Source organism: Canis lupus, chromosome 5 (genome assembly GCF_011100685.1).
Source record: "Canis lupus familiaris isolate Mischka breed German Shepherd chromosome 5, alternate assembly UU_Cfam_GSD_1.0, whole genome shotgun sequence".
Classification (NCBI taxonomy): Eukaryota; Metazoa; Chordata; class Mammalia; order Carnivora; family Canidae; genus Canis; species Canis lupus.
The window spans coordinates 45,956,740-45,982,095 of NC_049226.1; the positions used below are offsets into that span (position 1 = coordinate 45,956,740).

Below are 25,356 nucleotides of genomic sequence, written 5' to 3' on the forward strand. Positions count from 1 at the left end.
AACTCTGGCTTTGTTGACCACGCAGGCTTTGTTGCAACCCACCCAACTGTGCTGCTGTAGTGCCAAAGTGGCCAAGGACATTCCGTTTTGTCTTGTGCCCATACAGTTTATCTACAATCGGTGGCAAGCTGGATCTGGTGAGTGGGCCTTTGATTTTAGTGCTGGTCCTCTGAACACACCATGTGAAATGCACTACGTGGAGGACTTAAAAGCATGTTCGGTGTCTCACGCCGTTAGTAATTACCCTGCCAAACAGACACAGAAAAAGGGTAGATCTTATCCATGAAAATCTAGGAGCAACAAAGTATTCTCCCCAAGTTACAGACAAAGAACCCATCTGAGTCTTCTGGCCTCCCGGAGGTTTCACAGGGAGTAAGACGGCAGTCAAGTGTGTGTGACCGCAACACCGGTCCCCACTGCACTCCTGCCAGGCAACCTTAGCAAGGGCAACACCTGGACCAGTGTGACCACTCTCTCCCCTGGGACCTACGGCTGACGTGCATGCAGGGAAACATGGAGGCAGCCTTCTCTCTGAGGGTCTGAAACCTTCACCTTGATCTCATGTAAGCGCTGTTCTTCGGGCAGCCCTGCCAACCCTGCAGTAACCGGCAAACACTGCCTTTGGAAAGTAAAGCTCAATGACCTCATTTAAAAGTAACATCTGTAACAATAAACAGGCTACAGTGAGACTATTAAAAGGGGAGCCTATGAGAGCAAGAATGTTTTAAAAATAAATCAGAATTCATACAGTGCATGATACATTTAGTCTCACCGGAGAAGATCATTCTGGTTCCTTATAATCATTCCAGCACTAGAGCATCAGTATAAGGCAAGGTTCCTCAAGCCCTCCTGCTGAGAACAACTTTGGCATCTGATGACATTTCATCCATTATTCGGTACTAGTAGAAGATGATGAATAGGATGGTAACAAGGACCCCAGGGCCCAGAAGCAATCTATCACTGTAGTGTGCACCCCAAGTGGGCCCCTCTCTGACCTAGATATTGGAGGTGAAGGACGGCCCTATTTTCCGCATAGGCACAGGCAACCCCATTCTTTAGGAGTCAGTGAGGTGTTCGGGCCACTGGATAACTTGGGCTGGGGTCCTGCATGCTCACTCTGTCCTCAGCAATGCTGGATGCTGTCCAGGAAAAGGCTGGGCATACATCCAGCCTGTTGGCCCACAACGCACAGCATTAGGCTTTAAGCTATCAACAGGAAGGGCCTGTATTTGTCTCAACTGCTCTGCACATCTACCTCAGACAGACACACATGAAGGTGGCAATGAACGGCTTTGTCCTCACTCCAAGCTCATCTCCAAGACAGAAGCTACCACACCCTCTGAAATTCTCCAGCATCTCACCTCTCCCACCTTCTAGTTAGTGTTATCATTGTTCTGGCAACTTTTCATTCTTCCAGCCCTAGATTCTGAGATTCGTGAGGGTGAGATCTGGGTCTGAGTCAGCTCTGCGCCCAGAGCAGAGGTGCTCGGTTCTCTTCAAGTGAAGGCACAGGCTCTGTGAGAGCTGTGGGGTTGGTGTCCCCAGCGCCTGGGCTGGGAGGGTCTGCTCAGAAGTAGTGTTTCTCAACCTTTTGTGATACGTTTAATAAATTATAAAATCTTACTCTAATGCCAAATTCCGTTGAAAATAAATATGGTGATTCAATCAAAACAGAGCAATGATAATTCTAAATAGGTTTTAAAATGACCGACACTCTGATCTCCCAACACTACTGCCAATATAATAGGTACAGAAATAGGTAAAGGGAAAGAGAGAAAAGGCCTGCTTGTCTGATGGTTTCAGGGGACTATACATGTCAAAATATATCAATTGTATATATTACACATGTGAAGTTTATTGCATATCAATGATGCCTCAAAAGGATTGATTTGATGGTAGAACAGTGAAAATTTACTGAGTACCACATAAACTAGTTCTATATATGGTGTGCTGCTTTTTGTAATTACTTTATGAGTTTGTTGTTATACTCATTTTATAGATGCAGAATCAAGGCCCAAGTCATGGTTTGACCTAGGTGTGTCTGCCTCCAAAGCCCTTGCTCTTTCAGCTACGGTGCAACCACAAGGTCACTAAATACATGTTGGATGAATTAGCAATCACTAGATAAGTACACAGAGTATTTTTTGAGAAGCAAAATAAATATATAAATACGTTGGTGTTTTTCAATCAAAATAATCAGCTGCATTAGTTTGTAATGACACAGTGTAAATAAATGCAGTTAAGAAGACACTTGACAGAAAAAAATTGAAGGAAGACATAGGCTAAAGTGAGCATTTAATCTTGTAAGAAAAACCAAATGGTGCAACTGCTTAAAGGGGCACACACCAGCTGAAGAGTCCAATGTCATGGGGTTCGCCAGTGACCCCACAGGCTGGCTTAACTGGCAAATACCACAGACATATACACTGTAGCTCAGAAGGCAGACTCAAGTTAAATATAGAACTCATGACTCTGAGTGACACCAAACCATAAAAAGCATATCTTAGATAATAGGAGTTTTTATGGGACTGAGAAACTATACTGCTGAGAACTCATTTTAATTATTCTGAAGGTGTTCGACCAACTGGAGAGGTCTTTCACTGTCAGAGTGAATGAACATAAGAAAGCCAGTTGGAACAAAGTCCCAATGCTGTTCTGTACTTTCTATTTAATTTGGGTTGGCACTTAGGAACTAGAAGGAAGACCCTGATAAATCAGAATGGACTGGGAGTAGGGAGCCATGGGTTTTGGTCCCATCTCTAAGACTAGCAAGCTCTCTGACCTTAAATTTATTCACTATACAGAATCCAAAGGCATCTTTCTAAAATGGAAATCAAATCTCACCCAAAATCCTTCAGAGGTTTCCCACTGTGCTACAGCTAGCATTAAATCCAAACCCAATAAGGCCCTGCACCATCTGGCCCCTTCCTACTCTCCAACCTCACTTTTACCCTCCTTCAACTCACTCACTACACTGTACATCAAGAGCTACTTCCTTCAGTTCTGCACACGTGCTGATCTCTCCATACAAGGTGATCCTTAGACTTGAAATCAGTCTTTTTACTTTCTCAGAGAGATCTTCCCTGGCCACCCTTGATTATTATCCTAATAGCACCCAGTATTGTCTTTCAAAGCAAAGACTGGTAATGGCCAGTGTATTGATTTTTGTAGTGATGTTTCATGTCTCCCATGCAGACTTACTGCAGGCTCCATCAGGGCAGAAGCCAAATCCTGAGCCAAGTTCACCACATTCCCAAAGCCTGGTGCATGCCTGGTTTTTAGGATGCACTGAGTCAGTAACTGCTAGATGAGCCAGTGAGTGACAACCTTGGCCAAGGCTCATCACCTCTGTCCCCCATGAGATTTCATAATTTCCTCATCTCTATTCTCTGAGTAATGGATTTGGACAAGGTATCTCCAAAGACCCTCTAGAAACCAAAGAGAAGAAGGGTAAAGAATGAAAGTCAACAGTAAGGAACGAAGTACAAAGATTCGCAACTAGAAAGGACAAATTTCTACCTAGCTTTGATCAAGTTTATGCAAAAGGAAAAAAAGTGTGTGTGTGTGGGGGGAGTATTCTTACTTCCTAGTAACTTAGGATAACTTAGTAGGTCAGCACTAAGAGATTGTTATTATTGACCCAAGACTAAACAAAATGTCCAAACAGTACCAGGAAATGTTTAGACAGAATGACAGAAAACTTTCTAATCGGCCTTTAACAAATGAGGAAGTACCTGTGAAAGCTCCTTGTTCTTTAAAGGCAAGTTCTGCTCCTCTGGTCTCCTATGTAACCTTCAACAAATTTACTATTTTTCTCTTATAGTTCCCATGCTAATTCTAACGAAGACAAACAATTTCACCATACCTATTGGCTTATTTTTCTTTGCCACAATACACAACCTGTAGTTGGAAAAGCAGCTTTAAAAATGTGGCTTTTGGGGCGTGGCCCACTGGCTCAGTTGGTAGAGCATGAAACTCGATCTCGGGGATAATGAGTTTGAGCTCCGTATTGGAAGAAGAATTTACTTTAAAAAAATGTGCCTTTCCCCTTCTCAGGCATTCTTTATTTCCCATTTATTTGAGTCTCAAGATTTGCCTGGATAGTGTAATATACTGTCTGTGGAAAATTCTAACATATGGGCCCCAGATCCCCTGGCCCCCAAATATTTCCTTTCCAATTTCACCATCTACATCTGACCAGTTCTTAGATCAGCCTCTCTAGTCAAAACAAAACCATGTCCCCAACCTCCTTGCCTGCCCTCTTTAATGCTTAAACCACCAGATTGATGAGAGAGAGAGACAGATTACAAACTGCTTATAGCTGGGTTGTGACTTTGTTTTTTCCTGACAATATTATCCACCAAAGGTAGGAACACAAAGAAATGCTCTATAGGAGAGAACTTGTTGCCTTCCACCTCAAGGAACTCTGGCCTTTCTGATGCCCAGCCCAATACTACTCAGCAAAACACATAAAGCTATGTACCTCCCACACCTTGCCAAATATAAAATACAAGAGCTGTCCTAAATACACAGAATGACAGACACACAAAAACACAAACATTCCCCCAAAAGACCAGAAATTACGTAGCACCTTTCTGTAGTATTCTGTGCAACAGCAATCATTTTGGAGTGGAATAAAATAAACATTTTGAGGGCTCTCAGCAAAATTTCTGGCATTATACCCTATATCACACCTTCCAAGTCCTACTCCTAGCTCACATCCAGAGCATCATTTTATCACACATTTTATCACGTACTATTTCATGGATCTTCAGGAAATGCTTACAATTTTCAGGAGTGGTAGGCATATTGAATATTTGACTATGTACCAAGCACTTTGCTATGTCTTTTATATATATTATCTCAGTTAATTCTTTTTTTAAGATTTTATTTATTCATTCATGAGACACACACAGAGAGAGAGAGAGAGAGGCAGAGACATAAGCAGACGGAGAAGCAGGCTCCATGCAGGGAGCCTGATGTGGGACTCAATCCCGGGACTCCTGGATCACACCCTGGGCTGAAGGCAGGTGCTAAACTGCTGAGCCACCCAGGGATCCCCTATCTCAGTTAATTCTTATAACAACATTTTGAGGTAGGTTTATTATTCAGGAAACCAAGGTTAATTTTCCCTCTAATTGTATATGATAGCTAGGCAAGAGCTGGAATAGGTGGAGCTTTACCAAGGAGATATTATTCCCATTTTATAGCTAAACATATTCTGGCTCAGAAAGGGAAGAGTGACTTAAGCTCCGACCCTTGAATGGGATCTAGATCATGTAGCCCAGTAATTCTTCTACCACAATGACCATGCTAGCTAAAACCTATTGTCAAAGTTAGATTAATGACAACTGGCTCAGATAATCCCACTGTACTTACATTGGTCTAATACTAAGGAGAGAACATCCTCAAATCTCAGGCTCTGCTTCAAGCTCACAGCAGTTTATGTCCATTCTAGATTATCTACATAATGCAAAAATAATCATTCCATTATGTCCTTGATTCATTTAAGACAGCCTGGGTCATGGGCTCAGAGAATCCAAAATAAACTTCTGAGGCAATCCAAAATCAGTATAGGATCTACTACTCTCTATCCTCTTCTTTTTAATAGATTACTCCCAGAGGATCCAAAGATCCAGGTGATCTCCAAATATTCATGGAAGGGGTAAGATAAATTTAACAGAGTTCTCAAAGCCTGGCTGATCATTATAATCAGCTTTTGAAACCTATAAATTCCCAAAACTTTACCAAGCCAATATTCTGAGTTGCCAAGTCTGCGTTGGGGGTCAAAGAATAGGTATTTTTTTGACAAAGCACTCCAGATGACTCTGATGATCAGCCAAATTTGGGACAACTGGACCAAGACATTTAATTCCATTGTCCCATCCATTTCCTTAGTTTTACTTTTTTCCTCCACTGTTTTCAGCATATAATCATTTTCAAGTTTTCCTAACTTAAAAAAATGATTATCAATAAAAATATATAAATAAAAAAATAATAAATAAATATAATAAATAAATAAAACTCTTCCTTTACCCTATTTCTTCCCTATGTTATCAGGGACCTTTCTCCTTTTTCTCAGCCAAATAATTTGGAAGAGTGGTCTACACTGATTCTCCGTTTCCTGTCATCTCATTTATCCCTCATCTAGTCATTTTGCCTAAGCCATCATCATCTCTCTCTAATCCTACTTTTGGATTTACATGTAATAGTCTACTCCAGTTTTCTCCTTCTCCCAGGCCAAATATGCTTCCATTCATTTTCCACAAAGCTCTCTTGCTTGCACTGCTTAAAATCTGTCACTTGGTTAACTTCAAACTAAAAAACAAACCAAACAAAAACCAAACCCAAACCAAACTCCTCAGGGTCATATACAAGTAGTTAAAATCTGGCTTAGCGCTACCTTCATTTACTGTTACCACTGCCCTCTTCCACAATGATCCTGGATTGTGGTGGCTGCACTTTTTATAGATTTCTAATTGGGAGATATACTTAACACAGGCATATCACCTGAATAATTCCTATGGTCTTTTAAGGCACATCTCAACCTTACAATCTGGGTCAAGTGCCCTTGCTTATCTTTATCATTACAACACTTAGCATGGTAATAATGGTAGTTGTCTGTTGATTTTCTCCTTCTCTTCATTCCCCTTGATACATACATATAATACAATTAGGTTGTGAGCTCTGAGGATAAAACCTCTGTCTTGATTATCTTGGTGTCTGCCACAGTAACAGCCTTATAGAGGTTATTTGAGAGAAGCTCTTTATGAGAAACTACAAGGAGGGAGTCATGGTTGGTTCTGGGTCTCAAGCTTCAGTGACCTGTAAAATGAAGCTTTTTTTTTTTTTTTTTTTTTTTAAGATTAAAAAAAAAAAACTATTCATGAGAGACACAGAGACATAGGCAGAGGGAGAAACAGCTCCCTTTGGGGAGCCCAGTGTGGGACTCCATCCCAGGACCCCGGGATCACAACCTGAGCCAAAGGCAGGCACTCAACCACTGAGCCACCCAAGTGCCACAATGAAGCCGCTGTTAATGGACATACAGAACACGGGTGGAGGAGGAGGTTTGGGTTGAAAGGGTAGAAGAGTATGGGTTTGATTTTAGACATAAAGAGTTTGAAGTATCATAGCCAGAATACAGGGATGGAGACACTCCTTTGTCCTAAGCTTCTATGGTAGGAAGCTCACTAGACTAGGAGTCAGGACATAATGTTTAGTCATCTCAACACAATTTGTTGTCTGACTTTAGGTAGATCAGTTATCTGTGGGCCTGTTTCTCATCCATAAAATAGAGTGGATACATGTCTTTGGTATCTATGGTAAGACAAAAATATTAAATGGTTTATGAAGTGCTAAGAAGTAACAGATTGATTTTCTTGTGTACATTGTGTATTTGGATTCAGCATAGTTTGGATCATGCAAATGCAAGATGGTATCATTCATATGCATAGCCTGTGTTACCCTATATACCTGAGATATTTATGTATGCTAATTTGCTGTGAAACTAAAGAAACCATCTCATTTATTCCTCATCTAGTCATTTTGCCTATGCCATGGCCACCTCTTTCTAATCCCACTTTTGGATTTACATGTAATAGTCTTGCAAGCTACCCTGCAAGCAAATCAAAATCAATTCTTTTCTTTCCTAAGGTCCTTCAAAATTCTTGGTCCTTCCACTATAAAAATGAAACAGAAACACAAAATTCTAGTTTCATTCATTCATCAATAAGTATTTGCTGTGTACCTGCTATGGGCAGGTCACTATATTGGGAACTTGACATATAAAAAATAAATTAAAAAGGGATGCCTGGGTGGCTCAGTCAGTGAAGTGTCTGCCTTCGACTCAGGTCATGATCCCAGTGTCAGGGGATCCACCCCAGCATCCAGCTCCCTGCTCAGTGGGGTATCTGCCTTCTTCCTCTCCCCATTCCCCACTTGGACACTCTCTAGTTCTCACTCTCTCAAATAATTAAATAATCGTTTAAAAATTAATTAAAAAGAGCAGAGGGTCAGCATAAAAACTGAAATTTCTAAGAATGTACCACAGAATAAAGTGATAAAGAGAGTGTTGTGCCAACCCAATTCTGAATGACCACCCCAGCCTCTCAACTCCCTTGGAGGTGGCTGAGGACCTCACCTCAGCCTGACTGGTCCCACCCCTCAATCCTGCTTCCTTCCCTCTCTCCATAGGCTGCCAGTCTCCATCTCAAAGTGTGGGCCTAGTAAACTCAACCAGTACAACCGACAAAGAATTCTACCCGTGAAAGTCAGGCAAGATGACAAGGAATTTGGGCCCTGAGGAATGAGCAATATTTTATGAGTCAGAGGAGGCAGGCACTATATTCTGGGATAAAACAGTCACAGGAGTGAAAGCATGGAGGAGTGACAGATTAAGGATTCGAAGAAATGAAAGCTACCCCCTGAGGGCAGGAGGAAGGGGAAAAGAAGATGGCATTGAAAGGCCTCCACCTTTATCTTACAGGTGAGCCACCAGAGGTTTTTCAGAAATGGAGTTATAGAGCAGATATTTGCAAAATACCTACAGTATGCAGGATATATTGAAAAAAGAATAAAAGCAGGGAAAACTTTCGGGAGGTTTCTGTATGAATTCATCTTCTAGAAAGGTCTACAAAGATCTAGGTTTATGGCATTAATAGTGCAGAAGACAAAAGGGATTCAAGACACATCTCTGAACTATGGACTGTGAGCCAGGTTGCCCCTTTAATGAAGAGGGGACAATGACACCTATGTCACAAGTCAGCATGACAAGCGAGAAGGGCACATGGTAAATGCCTAGTGAGGTGACTTGTACATAGTAAATACTTAATAAATATTCACTCACTCACACTCTCATTTAATCACTGACTTAAGAGAAGTTAAGTCTGTTAAAACTTGGAGAAGTACTGGGTTGAAAAAGGTGAGGAAATAGTCCCAATATAACCAGGATGGAGGTACTGCTAATCGGGATAGCGAGCCTAGCTGGGAGAGAGGTTTAGAGAAAAGTTTGTTTTAATTTTTGAGGTAGCTACAGAATTATCACAGAGACATGTGTCTTAAAGCTGGTTACTCAATACATAAGCTCAAATAGGCCATGGCTGAAGAGAGATTTGGAATTCCTCAGCATGTGGCAGGAGCTGAGGTGCTGGCTAAATTGAGAATATTTGGGGAGATAACACTTATAAGCGGGGGAAGGTGGTTAAGAGAGGACCTGTGGGGACATCTACCTGAGGAGAAAGGAGCTTAAGAAGAAAAATGAAAAGGTCTGAGCAGAGAAGAGGATAAATGCCACAGAACAATTTCATGGAAGCCAAAGGATGATAGAACTTCAAAACAAAAATTTACCTGTCAACTACTACACAGGGGTCAGGGAAACTGTGGAGGGGTCACTTGGAATCCTTCCAGAGGGAGTGATACAGTGAAAAATTGGGACAATCTGAATGGTGAACTGGAGTAGATGGATTAATTCAAAGATGTTCTACAATCATTCCCACCAGGATCTACAAGTAAATTTATTTACATATATACGAAGGAATGTTCAAGATACTTTTCTTAACTAAAGCCAAACCAGGCTATATCCAATATGATATGTATTATGAGAGAATATATGAGGATATGTGTGACTAACAAAATCTTCTGAAATCAGTATAATAGGGTTGCTGTGACAAAATATAAAAAAGACTAGACTTTGAAGTAGCTTGCATTATAGGAATAGAACAAAGGAATACTTAATTTTGTGTATATGTGTGACACACATACACACACAAATATATACTGAATTATATAGCCTCAATAATCTGGATTTCTAAGTAACTGAATAGTTTTTAGGTGTTATACAGATAATTACCACATCTGTGATGACACTAATGCAATCACAAAGCTGGGGCAAATAGGCATAAAAATAAACCAGAAATTCCTAGGTTGGTTGATTTTTATTCTTTTATTTTAGGTTTTTAGGAAGAACATAGCTTTTCACTGCATTGGCATTAGCATATTGAATAGATAATTTTCATGACATTTTAAAGAAGGGAGGAAAACCCTACAACACAGAGCCAATCTTTGTCATTCACAGAAGGAAGTGATGAAGCCACTGAAACTAGCAGCAGTCTCCAGCCTCCAGTGCCCACCTGTACCTCCTGCAGCATTTACCGTTGTAACATGACTTACAGATGCCCCTTACACCCCGTGAATCCCATTTCTCAATGTAGACTGCAACGCTACCAAGATCGAAGTTTGCAACTTCAAATGATGTCTTTAAATCAAACACAATAAAGAAAGTCCAGGCACTTTTCTTTTGGCAAGAAAGACTAACTCCCACTCCACTCATACCTCCATTGCATAACTCAAGAGAGCAAGAGGCAACTTTCCTTGGATTCTTCAAATAAATTCTCTTTAGGGATCAGGCTACGCACAAGAAAATAGCTCAGCAGGAATTAAAAAAAGAGAGAGGGAGGGAGGGAGGGAAACTAGGGATAAAAGCAGGAAGGAACCTGAACAAAACATTATCAGCACCATAATGTAACGTGTGCACTGTCAAATGCTAGTTGCTTGAATGGAATCAGGGACAAGGAGTCAATATGGAAAGTTGAGATCTGGCATGGTTTAAGAAAAAGAATATACGAGTGTGTTGGATGGATGGACACATGACCTAGTTTTGGGTAAATGAAGCTAAGAATGGTTTACAATTTATGGGAGTCTGTTTCCAGCTAGTCTGAAAGGCAACCTGAAACTGTGCTATCAATTAGGGACCCATTGATGGATTATATACAGTCTGAAAGAGCCTGAGGCTGGACATCTTACAGATGTAAATATCAGACATGTAATAGCCCACGAAATACATTAATTCTTTTCTGAAAGGGGGCATGAGCTGAAGAGGAGGAAAAGGGGGAGCTCTGAGGTTACCCTCCAGCATCTACCACTCCTCTTATATTACAAATGACTGCTCAAGAATGTGGACTTTGGGATGCAGCCACTGGCTTGGTGGAATGTCACACAACTTCAAATACAAGCAAGTCAGTTCTCAAATACCTGAACATTGTCAAAAACTGCTTGTAAATCTAGCTATGTCAACTACACTGAGAACAACTCATTAGGTAGGATGTTATACTTGAGATGTGCTTTTAGAAACAGCAAAATTCAAGATCTGATGATCTTTAACCATATACCTCTGACCTCACCATCTTCTTTCTCCCCTCCTAATTTTTCAACCTCTCTCTCCCTTCACAGATAACTACTGTAATGAAACAGCATTTTGTCAGGATTCCCAATTACATGTGCAGCTGAGTTCTGCTCTAAAACCTCATTTATAGATGACAAACTTAGTATATATAAAAGGTCTTCAATGACTCTTCTTCCTCTGGCTTACTCTTGGCTGATGATCTTGCTTCCTAAGTCTCTGAGAAAACAAAATCACTATGAAGGGGAAGTCTCTGCATTCCCTACACTACATGGATCATTATGGGGATCCCTGTACACTTGCTCTTCCTTCCCTCCTCTTATTAAGAACGAACAGTGTTTTTGGACCCTCTCACTGGAATCGCACCATCTCTTGCCTAATCAAGAAAAAGGCTCCAATAATTGTCTCCCCTATTGCTTCTGGATCTTTTTGCTTTCCTCTACTGGATCATTCCCTTGGCACATAACCTTGCTGTAATTTCTTTTAATTTAAAAACACCCTCGGGACTCCACATGGCCCTCCAGGTTTCCTTTCAACAAACTTTGGGATTTTTCTTTTCTTTCTTTTTTTTTTTTTTTAAGATTGTATTTATTTATTCATGAGATACACACACACACACACACACACACACACACACACACACACACACAGAAAAAGAATGAGAGAGAGAGAGGCAGAGACACAGCAGAGGGAGAAGCAGGCTCCATGCAGGGAGCCTGACATGGGACTCGATCCCGGGTCCCCAGGATCATGCCCTGGGCTGAAGGTGGCGCTAAACCACTGAGCCACCCAGGCTGCCCACTGGGATTTCATATACTGTTTCCTGCTCCTCTCATCCCTTCTTAAGAGCTTGAACCAACCAGGATCAGCCTGTCATTCTATTATACCAAACAGTCCTTGTCAAGATCATCAATGACCTCCATGTTCCTAAATCCAGTGTCTGCTTTCTTAGCCTTCATCATACTGGGCCTACTTAATCCAGTTGATCTCTTCTGGCTTCTTGAAATACTTTTTTCACTTGGATTCAAGAAGATGGCTCTCTTGGTTCTACCAGATTGACTTCCTTCTCAGATTCCTTCACTGTAACCTCTTCACTTCAGTGACCTTTACGTGGTAAAGCATCCCAAGACTCAGTCCGGAACCTCTTCTCTTTTTTACTCACAGCCACTTGCTAGGTGATCTTTTGGGTCTCATGATTTATTACCTATACACAATGAATCTCAAATCTCAATCTGGAGTCTGACCCATTCCCCAGACTCCAGACTTGTATATTCGACTTGTGATTATCGAATGTGTATCTCAAATTTCACTTTTCTAAATCTGAAATGCTGATTTCCTGCTTGCCACTGGTATTCCCCACCCTGATAAATGGCAACTCTGTCCTTGTTGACAAGGCCAAATATCTTGGAAGTCCTTCCCAGTTCTTCTCTTCCTCTCACATACTCTCCCCCACCCTCATTCAATTCATCAGCAAATCCTAATGGTTCTACCTGCAAAACCTATTCAAAATCCAATCTCTTCTCACCACTGCCTCTGTTACTACACTATGAGCCACTGCCATCTGCCACCTGGATTTTGGAATAACCTCTTAAATGGTTTCCTGGCTTCCACCATTGCCTTGCTATAATCTATTCTTGTCATAGCAGTTCATAAACCTTTTAACCTAAGTCAAATCATGACTCTGGATAAGCCCTTTTTGCTCCTTGCCCCCACCTCTCCTCCACCATGACCTCTATTCATAGCAAAAGCTAAAGTCCTTCTAAGGGCCAGTAAAGTCAGGTTCTTGGTAACCTGGCCCCCAACTGCCTCTCTGGTCTCATCTTCTAGGGTCAATCCTTGTTCACTGAATCACAGTTATACTGGCCTTCTTGCTGAGCACACTGAACATTCTCCTAACTCAAACCCTTTGCCTGGATACATTTCTTCCAGTTATTCTTATGGTTTTACAACCCCACTTATTCAGATCTCACTGATGAGTCCTTTTATAAAGTAATAAGACTCCTTCTCTCCCTTCTTTCTCCCTCCTCTCCCCTCCCATCCCATTCCATTCCCCCTGCCGCCAGCCAAAAGTACCATTATGTCTTATCCCTGTGTTACTTTTCCTCCATAATATTCACCATCAGATATATGTATATTTACGTGTCCTTTTGTTTAAGATTTGTTTCCTGGCTCCTGGAATGTAAGCTCTTTGCTTTCTTTATAACTGACCTAGGACAAAGGAAAGTGTTTACCACTACTTGATAGGTGTACAATAGGACTATTAATGATGGAGAAAGATTTCAATAATACACTCATTATTAGAAACAATGAATAGATATAAAACAAGGCAATGAGGATGGAGCCCTGGCTGCAGCAGCTTCCAGATCCTCCAAGGTCTGGCCTACCAAGGTGAAGGATCCTGGCAGGACAGTGTCGCTCTGGTTCCCAAATAAGCATGCACCATCCTCATGTGGCCCCAGCCTACACCTTATTATTGTCCCAATTATACAGTCAGAGGGTAATGGAGCTTTGTCTAGAACCCTGACATCCATTTGAGGATCTATTGTCAGATTCATATTACGAAAAGTACCGTCCACCAGAAAGAAGTGAAAATATATTGGGAGGTAGTAATTCCTTCTTGCTTTATTTTCCCCTGATTATAAAAGCAATGCATGCTTAGTTTAAAATTAAGAAAACTGGGGTGTCTAGGTGGCTTAGTCAGTTAAGCATCTGTCTTTGTCTCAGGTCATGATCCCAGAGTCCTGGGATTGAGACCCATGCCAGGATCCTTGCTCAGTGGGGAGCCTGCTTCTCCCTCTGCTGCTGCTCTTCCTTGCTCATTCTCCTTTCTCAAATAAATACATAAAATATTTAAAAATATATGAAAATTGATAAGTACAAATACCTATTCCATCACTAAAAGATAACAATTAACATTTATGTGTCAGCCCTTATAGATCTTATGTATGTAAAGAAGGAATGGGCTATATTTTTTCCTTATTAATTCAAATAGCCAGAAGTGAACACATATTATAAAAATTTTGGCTCAGATCATGATCTCATGGGTCATGGGATCAACTCCCCTGTTGAGCTCTGCCCCTCCACCCCCATGCACAAACTTTATCTCTCTAATAAATAATTTTTTTTAAAAAAATTGCTATTTCAAGCTCCAGTCTTCAGACCCAGCAGTGTATCTTGTGTTACTAAGCATAACTGAGGGAAAGAGGTAAGCACTGAATTTGAGAACTAGAAAACTCAAGTTCTAGCTCTGTGCTCTGTGCCAGCTATGGAATCTTCCATAATTCATTTACCCTGCCCATTCCATGTCCTTCTGTACTCTTATATTTTGTTATGAAAAATATTTTCAATTGAGCTTCTTCTGTGGTAGTTAACCACATCTACTCCTGCTCCAGATGGCCTCTAAATTCCCTAATAACTAAAAACAAAACAAAACCTGAATCCGTTACATATTGGTCTATATGTACCTGGCATATTTAGGTTGACCATTTAGCCAACAGCTAGACTTTTAATATCCTTAAGCGATATTAAGCTACAGTTCTTTCCTTCCAGATTTACTAGATTACCTGGTTTGTGTATACAACTCCCAAAGGCTACAATTCTCCCCATGGGCCATGACTGGATGGGGCTCTAAAAGTAAATATTTTGTTCCTTCAGGGTTTATATGTCTGCAAGAGATCTGGAATTTGGGAAATACAGTTCTTCATATTTAAGATTATATCCTTCATTTTCCAGTAATAAGAGAAGTCGTAGGATCCTTCTGAGCCTCAGATTTGAGGATTGAAACCAGTAGGTCATCTCTAAAGAGATTTCCAGCTCTTAAAAGGGAAGCTTTTTGATTCTGAAGCCCACCAATCAACAAGTGTGCGTAGCAAGACAAGTAGAGACATATAGACTGGAAAACCATGACAAGAAAGCAGAGATACCAAATCTCTTTGGAACTACACATAATTATATATACAGGTACCCTAGTAGTTATTACTACTGCATATGACTAAGTTTTAACAAAACCGAGAACAATGCTCAGCACCCTGGCACTGTTTATTAGTAGAAATGCTCCCTTACCATTCTTCCCAAAACAAATTAAAAATTACAAATAGGGAATACAAATTCAATACTTTTTAATGCAAAGGTAGCTGGGTCTCTAAAATAACCTTTAAAATAATAAATGTAAAACTCCTAATGAACAAGATAATGGATTGAAGAGCCGAGCCATATGTATACTATACAATAAAAACTCAGTACAGGTCAGCTGGATTTTCTTTTTCCTTTCCTTCTTTTGAGTGTCAACTTCCCAGAAAGAAATACCTAATTTTAGGTATATGTTATTTTCTCTTCAAATCTTAAGGGGAAAAAATCTAAAGCAATACATTTATTCAACTTAAATGTGGTGGAATATAGTTCATCTTTATAAACCAAGAGATTACTGACCTGAATTTAAATCTCGTCCTGGATTGAAGGCTCGGCTATTAACAGTAGTAGAAAGTCGATCACAACTAATTGTTCTAGATACATTGGTATTAAAGTTCCCATCAAATCTGAAACAATAGAAGAGAATTAGCAATATTTATTTAAGTGGTTATTAAATTAAAACCAAACCAACAAAATAATTGATATCATATATGAAATAAGGCAGCTCATAATAAACAGTAAATTGTTATTTAGACTTTAAATATTGAAAAAAATCATTTCAGAACAGTATGGGAAAAAAATATATGCTTCTAGAAGGCTTTAGAAATCAAGTTCAGTCTAAAGAGATAAAAATAACCATCCTTTCATCCAATTCTCGCTGCAATGAATTTGAGTCAAGTACTATCAATAAAATCATACAGAAAACAGATTTGACAAAATTCAGACTTAAGCTATGATGTTATATATGAAACAATTCTTTAAATTAAAAACCAGTGACTAAGAACAAAAATAGTAAGTAGTGAAGGCAAAAGAATGTTTGTGGAGGCGGCAACACCTAGACTTTGATTCCCTGCTGTCGCTATTAAATGTGTGACTCTCAACAAACTTCAACTTGTCTGAGCTTTTTTTTTTTTTTTAACCTAAGGAAGAAAATTTTTAAAAAGTGAGAGAGATAGGGCAGCCCGGGTCGCTCAGCGGTTTAGCGCCACCTTCAGCACAGGGTGTGATCCTGGAGTCCCGGGATCAAGTCTCACATCGGGCTCCCTGCATGGAGCCTGCTTCTCCCTCTGCCTGTGTCTCTGCACCAGCCCCCCCTCTCGTACTGTGTGTGTCTCTCATGAATAAATAAAATCTTTAAAGGAAAAAAGAAAAAGAGAGAGAGATAAAGTTCCTCTCATGGTATAGAACACACAGTTTGCATCTTCTGGATTATACTGTAAAAAAGGTCACAATCTTTTTGATTTCCAATGAAGTGCAATGCTAGGAGTAGGGCTAGAACATCACTAGTACCCTGACTAGTTGCTGATAAATAAATAATAGTGTAATCAGGATCCATATCCTAGAGCAAACAATCTGCAACAAAGTAAAAAGAAAATGCTCCATCTCAATCATATACAGTCCCTATGAGTATTTTTTCCTACGAGTATTTTTTAAGTAAACTTAATCCAGAAGTAACGAAAGCAAAAAAATCTTAAATTTCTAAATAGCTCAATTAGGATTTTATAAACTGAAAAGACTCACGAATTTTTAAGAGTTCCCCAACCAAATTAACTTAAGCTGAAATTAGGGTTTTTAAAATGTGTAGCTCAGCTTATAAATACCATTGATGTAATTCCATTTATGCAGAGAAGCTATACGACCTAGAAGAAATACTCCTAAAAATCAAGATCCACTTGGTTATTCACATGAGCTTTGATTAATGTCAATCACATCTCAATATATAAAAATTACTACGTTGAACTGATTGTATAAGCAAGGGGACTAGGTCTTCACATGGTGTGTTGGGTTCCAAAATGAAAGTTTTGCTTGAATACTTATCATCTTGCAGGAAGAGGTAACTGGATTTTAAGAGAACTTTAGTTCAGCCTCCAACCCAGTACAGGATTATATCAACGCTATCAATTGTGCTGCCAAGGACACATTTGCTTTACCAACGTGGTTGCTCTTCCTTGGACCTGCTCCAATTTGTCTAGACAAGAGACTGCTGCCTCAAAAGCCACAGATGGAGAGAAAAGAAGAAATTAATACATCAGCAGCTGCCTGTGTGCAAGCAGGCAAAGCAACATAATCTCACCATCCCTCTCTTGTAGCATTTGAATATCTGTATAGCAAGAGTGGCACTATACAAGGAATTCACTTGCTCTCCTTGCTCTATATAGCCATGTTATGCCAATTCCCTCACATACTTTTTAATAAGACTATAGAATATTTAGGCTTGTGGGCTGGCTATATAGTCTCTATCACAACTGCTACAACTCTGCCACTGTAGTGTGCAACCAACGAGCATTCACAAAAGAATGAGTATGGCTGTGTTCCAATAAAACTTAATTTTCAAAAATAAGCGGTGTGCCAGACTTGCTTTACCACCCTGGGCCCAGATCAGGGCAGTCCAAGAAAATTCTCTGAAATGACAAAAATGTATTATTTTTGTAATGTCCAATATACTAGCTACACATGGCTACTGAGCATTTGAAATGTAGCTAATACAACTTAGACACTAAATTTTTAAGTTTTTAATTTTGGTTAATATACCAAATTTTCTATGTTGTACAATTTTATCTTAAATGTAAATCATCACTGAATAGTGGTTACCATTTTGGACATGTACAATTCTGTAAATTTCTCTTGATTATTTACCCAGTCATCCTTCAGGTCTCTCTATTCACTTACTATTCTCCCAGGAAGTCCCATCCTGATTGTGGATGATTTCTCATCTGTATCACTCCATCTTCTCTCAAAGTATATGCCATAATTTTTAATTTGTCTTCATTTGAGTATGTTCATGGGTGGATTTTTATCACTATATGAATAGACAAGATCTCCTTGAAGGCAGGCACCACGTCCTGTTGGTTTTGTGTGCCACTATGTATATGCGACACAGCATTCTTGTCAAACCAGGCATTCCTATTCACTGATTTTCTTTCTTTCTTTCTTTTTTTTTTTAATGAACATCCATGGTGCCGATGCCTAGCCTTGTTCTAGGCTCCCCAGTAGGCTCTGGAAGTCCAAGCAAAAGAGGACCGTAATTTAGATGAATGGTTCGTGATTCCTGAAAGACTAGCCATATCAGAATCACCTGAGCTGCATGTTGGAATGCAGATTCCTGGGATCTACCCTGGAAGAGTCTGATTTACTGAGTCTGAGGGAAGGTCCAGGAATCTGACTTTGGCAGGCTCTCCAGAAAGGAGGAACCCACCAATACTGTCATATAGATTTCTTTAGAAATAAAGCAGTAGGGTGGCTTTCTGTGTAAACACAGGTACTTCAAAGTATGCCTCAAAAATGATAGGCCTCAAAGACAGAATGTCTTCCAGTTTGAATCAAGAGAACAGGTGGGTTCCTCCTTTATTTAGGTAGGTATGCCTGGAACTAACATCTCGACTTTGCCGGACAAATTACAAATCCCTTTTATTTTTCAAAAGTTTTTATTTATCTTTATATCCAAAGTAGGGCTTGAATTCATGACCCCAAGATCAAAAGCAACAAGCTCTTCCAACTGAACCAGCCAGGTGCTCCACAAACCCCTTTTAGACCTATTCACTTCACAGCTGAGAAAAGTGACACCACAAAGAGAGGCTTAAACCCATTGCGTTATAAACTCCCTGTCCATGGATAAGCCACACACCACCCTGCTTAATTTAAATGACACATAACAAAGAGCTTGCGGAAAGGGGTAACTCAGAAGCATTATTGACAATTTCTCCCAAGAGAAGTAGAAGTTTGGTGAGAAGCCCTGCCTCCCTGGATAGAGTCTCCACTGTCAAGACCCAGGCTACCAGCTCAACCCTTGAGAAGTAGATTCCCAGAGCCTTTGTGAAATGAAAGGTTGCTCCTGGGGACCCCGGCAAGGAAATTATTTTTGTAGGTTGTTTTCCTTTCCGTACCGAAAAGATCATCTTGAAGAACATTAAAGACAATAAAACCTGGAAGTAATTCATTAGCAAAAGTGCTCAGTAAACATTTGTGAGTTATAAAAAGGTTTCACAATGTAGTATTTGCCACCAGTAATTTACCCAACCTTCTCTTCCCTCTATCTCCCAAACCTATAGATCTAACCAGATCAGTCCATCAACTGTTGGATCCCAGCCATGATGTCCTCTAGTGTCCACTGCACTCAACAAAGTCCAGCTTTTTAAATTCCATGCTTATGTTTTTTTAGGATTTTATTTACTTTTAGAGAGAGAATGCACACACATGAGCCAGGGGTGAGGGAGAGAGAGAATCTCAAGCAGACATCAAGCCCAGTGAGGAACCCAACACCGAGACTTGATCCCATGACCCCGAGATCATGACCCAAGCTGAAATCAAGAGTTTTGTAATCAGGCTTAACATAAGCCTGATTATGCTAACAATATGATATGTTATCATATTGATGTCTATTAGATCTAGATTGGTTTCAGATTCTATTTATAGCAACAAAATTTTAAAGTAAATTATTATGAGCAAATTATCTTACTTGTTTCATCCTTTCCATATACCAAATAAGGATGTATCAAGTTAGAGATGAGACTCCAAAGACTTTGGTATAGAAGTCGTCTTATGTAAACCTTGCCACACAGCATTTGAACTCCCAGTTCTTTCAAAAGCCTTTCACGTCTTTGAGAAGTCTTAGTTCCCCCACTAGGGCTGTGAGTCACTTGAGGATTTGTAGGTATCTCTCAGGTCTAGCACACTGCTGGCAATGTGTAGTATCCAATAAATCCTTATTGGTGACTAGTGAGGAAGGGCAGAGAGCTAAGTCACTAGAAAGCTCTCAGTATTTTATCCAGTTATATTCATTGAACATCTATGATGAACAAAGCACTGCCACTGTGGCAGAGCATGATTAGGTCATGGTCAGGAACATAGGCCTGAGAGGTACAGGATCTAGATTGGGGTTTGGGTTTAAATTGCATTTTGCTATATAACTCTTGCACATAACTTAGGATTTCTAAGCCTCTGTTTTTCTCATTCATAAAATGGTTATAATAGTATCTATTTCATAGATATCTATTTCATGAGATTGTTTTAAGAATCAAATCAGAAAATGGCTCTTAAGAGCCAGATACACAGTAAGCATAAAATAAATAGTAAGAACTAGTATTAGATGTGTTAGAAGGAGTTACCAGCTACTAAGTGCTCATCATATGTTCCAAGCGCTTTACATGGATTACCTCATCTGATTTTCACAAAGCCCGAGAAAAGTACTATTACCTCCACTTGAATACTTGGAAACTGAGGCACAGAAATGTTAAATCAAGAAGCCCAAGGTTCACAGCTGGGAAGCAAACAGAACCAAGATGTGAACACCTATTCGAGTTCATTCATAATGAATACACTGTAATGTATCTCAATAAATCAACAAGTTATCATTAACATTATCTAAAATAGCTGAAATAGAATTGAATTCTCTCAGAGGAAAAGATTACTCTGAAAGATGATAGAGCACAGGAAAAATCTTTGCTTTTCACTTAACAGAAAATGACAGTAGCTGGAGTGCCTGGGTGGCTCAGTTGTTTGAAGGCCTGCTTTCAGCTCAGGTCATGATCTCAGGGTCTTGGGATCGAGCCCCCACGTCAGGCTCCCTGCTCAGGGAGAGTTCGCTTTTCCCTCTGTGTCTTCCCTCACCCGCTCTTGCTCACTCTCACTCGCTCTCTCACGCGAATAAACAAAAATCTTAAGAAGAATTCTAAAAAAGAATATGACAGTAGCTAAACATAAGGCTTCACAAAGCACAGCTTAAGAGAAAGAGCTCTATGGGCAAATAGAAATATGTGCAGGAAGATGATATTAAAGGCAGGTGTTCTTTATCAATGGTTAATAATTTAAATGCTCATCACCAGCATAGTATGGAATTGGCCATTAGGAGAATTACTTTTTATTATTTCATTCTAGAAAAGCCTCAAGTTCCCCTCCCATTCAGCACTGAAATCTGAGGTGCTTCAGGGAACCAAGGATAGGAGAGTGAACACATACATTCTCTGCACAGAGAAGAGACACAGCTGACCTGGTGCCAGCTCAAAGTAGTTTTCTCCTCCTCCTGGTACCAAAGTTCTTCTCTGAAAGACCCTGGCATTCTGATGAGAGCCTTGAACATTTAAATGGCTTGGGTACAACAAAGATAACAGAAATAAGACAATATCAAGAAAGAAAAAATTGTACCAAATTTTGAAAATTCTCACAATGGGGCAATGAATACAGGATGCAAAACAACATAATGGACAACAGCCACAGCTTAAGGGTTTTTTGTTTGTTGTTATTGTTTTAGATTTATTCGTAAGAGACATAGAGAGAGAGGCAGAGACACAGGCAGAGGGAGAACCAGGCTCCCCATGGGGAGCCCAATGTGGGACTTGATAACACCCTGGGACTCTGGGATCACACCCTGAGCCAAAGTCAGATGCTCAACCACTGAGGCACCAGGTGCCCCCGACAGCTTAAGCTTTACTGTAAAGGTAGGCAACGTGTAATACTGAAACACAACTCAGGAAAACCCCAACTGATGTGGTACAAATACAAAGGCTTCCAGAGACCAAACTTGATTCAAAAATAAAATGTAAAATATCTAAAGAAGTTCTTCTGAAGGAATCCATAGAACAATCCTGATGCTTTAGCATTAAAAAAAAAAAAAAAAAAACCTTAAAAAATTAAAAAATTTAAATTAAATTTAAATTTAATTTAAAAAACCTTACAGGAGAACCTTAGCCAGAGGGCAATCTGATCCCTGTTCTGTTAGTTCAAGAACATGTGGGTTCTAAAAGTATATTAGTGAATGATGAACAGATTGTTACCTCATTCCGAAATCTGATACAAGTAATATGCATGCAGTGAATGCTAGTGGCTTTAAGTTAATTTACTCCTATCAAGCCCCCACATTCAGAGACCTGTTATCCACTCCTTCCTGCTAGATGGCATTCTTCAAGTGGTAACAGTCTCACAATAATCTCAGTGGTTTTGAGTTCTCTCATGTGTGCTGAACCTCAGCCATGGGGAGCATGTCCTCCCCCCCCCAGCTGAATTAACATGAAATGCCTAGAAATAACCCTCCCTCTGCTTCTGCCAGTCAGGTAAGGAAGCAGGTGTCAACAGGGGGCTTAGAAATAAAGGAGAACAGTGTGTCCCAAGCTGGTGAGCCAGCTAGGAGATGTAATTACAAGAGCCAAAAAAAACCCCTGATTATCACTCCACCCTCCACTCACCCACACTCACTAATGTCTGCTTCTCTTCTGGACTCCAGATTCCTACTGGACTCCAAACACATCAGTAAAACCTGCTTAGTTGTCCTCGTTACACTGACCACCTCCAAGCCCCAGGGAAATGGCTGCTTTGCCTAAGATGGGAATGCGTTTTATGCATGTGTGCCTCTTTCTAAATACTATTTCTAAAAGAAACATACTATTCACCTCCATTTGGGGCCTGAGAGAACTGTAGTTCATGCTAAAAGTACTTTATAACAATACATCAGTTACACTCTGAGGGGTTACCTAACAGATTTTTCATTGAGAAGTATATTACCTGCCAGTCACATTTATGTAATTCCAGGTTTACGGAAAAGGTCATGCACTGGTAAAATCATACTGTCATATAAAATGAGCAATTCAACTTATCTTTATATGTGCGCTTTAAAAAAAGGAATTATAATAAGAGAACGATCCTATCTAAATCTCCTATAGACCCTCACTCTAAAAACAGGAGCTATTGGATTATGACTGCTTTCTATACTTATTTTCATAAGATAAAACCAGTGCCCGAAATTCAGTTTCAAAGAACTCTATCTTTCCTATGCCCATAAGTTTGGGGGGGAAAAAAAAACTTCCTTCTGGATTTACTTTCATGAACAACTGATCGAAACTGCATCCCGAGGGAGAAAACAGAACTGTGACTCCCACTTTGATCTCTTCCCCATGGAGAAATTCACTCCCTGCCTGGCTTGCAAGATGTTCATTTGATTGACGTTTGCTCTGATGTGCAAACTGCTTTGAACTTCAGACATTTAATTCCCATCAGGCTGCAGTCATTTTTATTCTCCTTCAACAGGATTTACAAGCAGGAGATCAGCAAATGTAGAAGATAAAATAAATTTGCAGAAGCTTTGAATCTTACATCAAAACAGTGTTCAAGTGAGTTCCAATTGGATTTCATTCAGCTGCGATTCACAGTGTAAATCAACTTTTCAGTGGAGTCCCAGTTTAGAAAGAAAAAGACATAAAGGAGAGAGACACATACACCAGTTGGGGTTTACTTCCTGAATCTCTTTTTTGGTCTTTGTTTAAATTTTCTATGGAAGGTGATTTGCCAGGCAAATCACTCAGAACCCTGGGTTTTCCTCAACATTTCCAAAGAAGCCTGCCCAATTTATCACTTAGCACACAAAAACCACACCCACAGTGTGGATTCCCAGAGTGGTGGTGAAATGTGGTATTGTTCATGGACACATTTTTAAGGCAATAATTCTAAAAGCAAATCCCTGAGGATCTCTCAGAAGAGCCAGGCTTAAACTGCTAGTGGAGTCCGTTAACAAAGACACTACGATGACAGCTAATGGGATGGGGAATATTTTTTTATTTGTTTGCTTGTTTTTAATCACTGCTAAAATGCCAAGGCAGGTGCAAAAGGTTAGAAAAAAAAAATCCCACTATTCTGAAAGCAGAATTCCATATTAGATCAGAAGTTAGTGTGAAACAAATGCAGGGAGACTCAGATGAAGTTTACAACACAGTCTGGCCCTTGCTGTGAGGGCTGTTGAACTATCAAGTTCCATTTTAGGGAGAGCACACATCTTTCTGGGAAGCTTGATTCAAAAGGCAAAATCCCTTGACTGGTAGCTGCAGGAAAGAGCCTTTCAAAAGAGGTCTGGACATGGAGAAATGCTCAAGTCTAGCAGAGCTCGTGGTCCTAGGGAACAGCTTAACAGTGTCTGGTCTACCATGATAGGAAGAGATCACTTCACCTCCATCCAACCAGGTTCGGGCTCCCTCTTTCTGGGAAGTGTCTGCTTTCCAAATATTTGAGCAACACCAGTTGAAAAGAATCAAACAAGAAGTCTCTTATCTTCCACTTAACCGCCCATGAGAATAAAGTTAAACAAAGAGAGAGCTAAGATAAAAATCAAACATCTGCACTGGCAAATATTTAAACTCTATGAATGGCAGAGGAAAGGGGTAAGAGTAGAATCACTTCAAAAAAGGAACTATCACATTTATAAAAGTAAATGATACTTGCTCCCTCCCCGCCGCTGCACAGAGTTTAGTTATTCAAATACCTAAATTAATGGGCAAACTGAAAAGCTGTCAAGTAACGTGTAATCACGGTCCGAGAAATGGTTTTTCCTCCCATCTCTGCAGAGATTGGAGAGATAAGTCACATTCTTTTTGTTCTTATCAGTATTAAGGATTAAACCTTCAGGCTTCGGTAACTCAGACACAGGGCCAGTGTCAAACACCCTTGGAAGGCAAGGCTTTCAGAGCAGTAAAGTTTCTCTATTAAAGTCTCCTACAAACAAGCTCTTTTTTACCATTTTCCCACAAAGATCACTGAGAGGAGAACCTGTTGTGATCTCATGTCTCATGTGTCGATTCAAAGTGGCGGTATGATTCATTTACTCCGCTTTCTCACACAAGCTTGGAAAACTGCACAGGTGACCTCTAGGGGGATTGGAAGTGATTCCACAACCACCTGAAACATTTATTCTTGTCCTTCTCATCACCAGGTTGTGGCAGGGGTGCATGAAGAAGAAAGAAAGGTACATGGAAAAAGAAAAGAATACAAGCAGGTGGACAGGAGCCTCGCAGGACCCACGGGCTCCCTCTGTATTGCCCCGCAGCCCATGTCCATCCTGCCACTTGACCTCTACTAAGGGCTTAACATGCTTCACAGTTATTTATCTATACACTTTTCTCCCTTGCTAAGAAGACACAAAGAGAGAGGTCCTTTCCTGTATCCCCAGGGCCTGTGGGCCAGAGTCAGCTGTGAAGAGTAAGACGTTAGTCAATAAATGTCTGCTGAATGAAGAAATGCCAGAAACCTAAGAGATGGAGACTTCCTGGAACTAGAGATTGGAAACTCGTGAG

General features: G+C 40.1%; 1 protein-coding gene across 1 annotated transcript in view; it reads right to left on the minus strand.

Moving 5' to 3' along the window:
• CACHD1 (cache domain containing 1) overlaps positions 1-25,356 on the minus strand; it is a 202,074-nt gene that overhangs the window by 59,713 nt on the left and 117,005 nt on the right. The window contains exon 4 of the mRNA XM_038538809.1: positions 15,608-15,714. Coding sequence (XP_038394737.1) covers positions 15,608-15,714 — 107 coding nt within the window. The remainder of the gene's footprint in view (positions 1-15,607; positions 15,715-25,356) is intronic.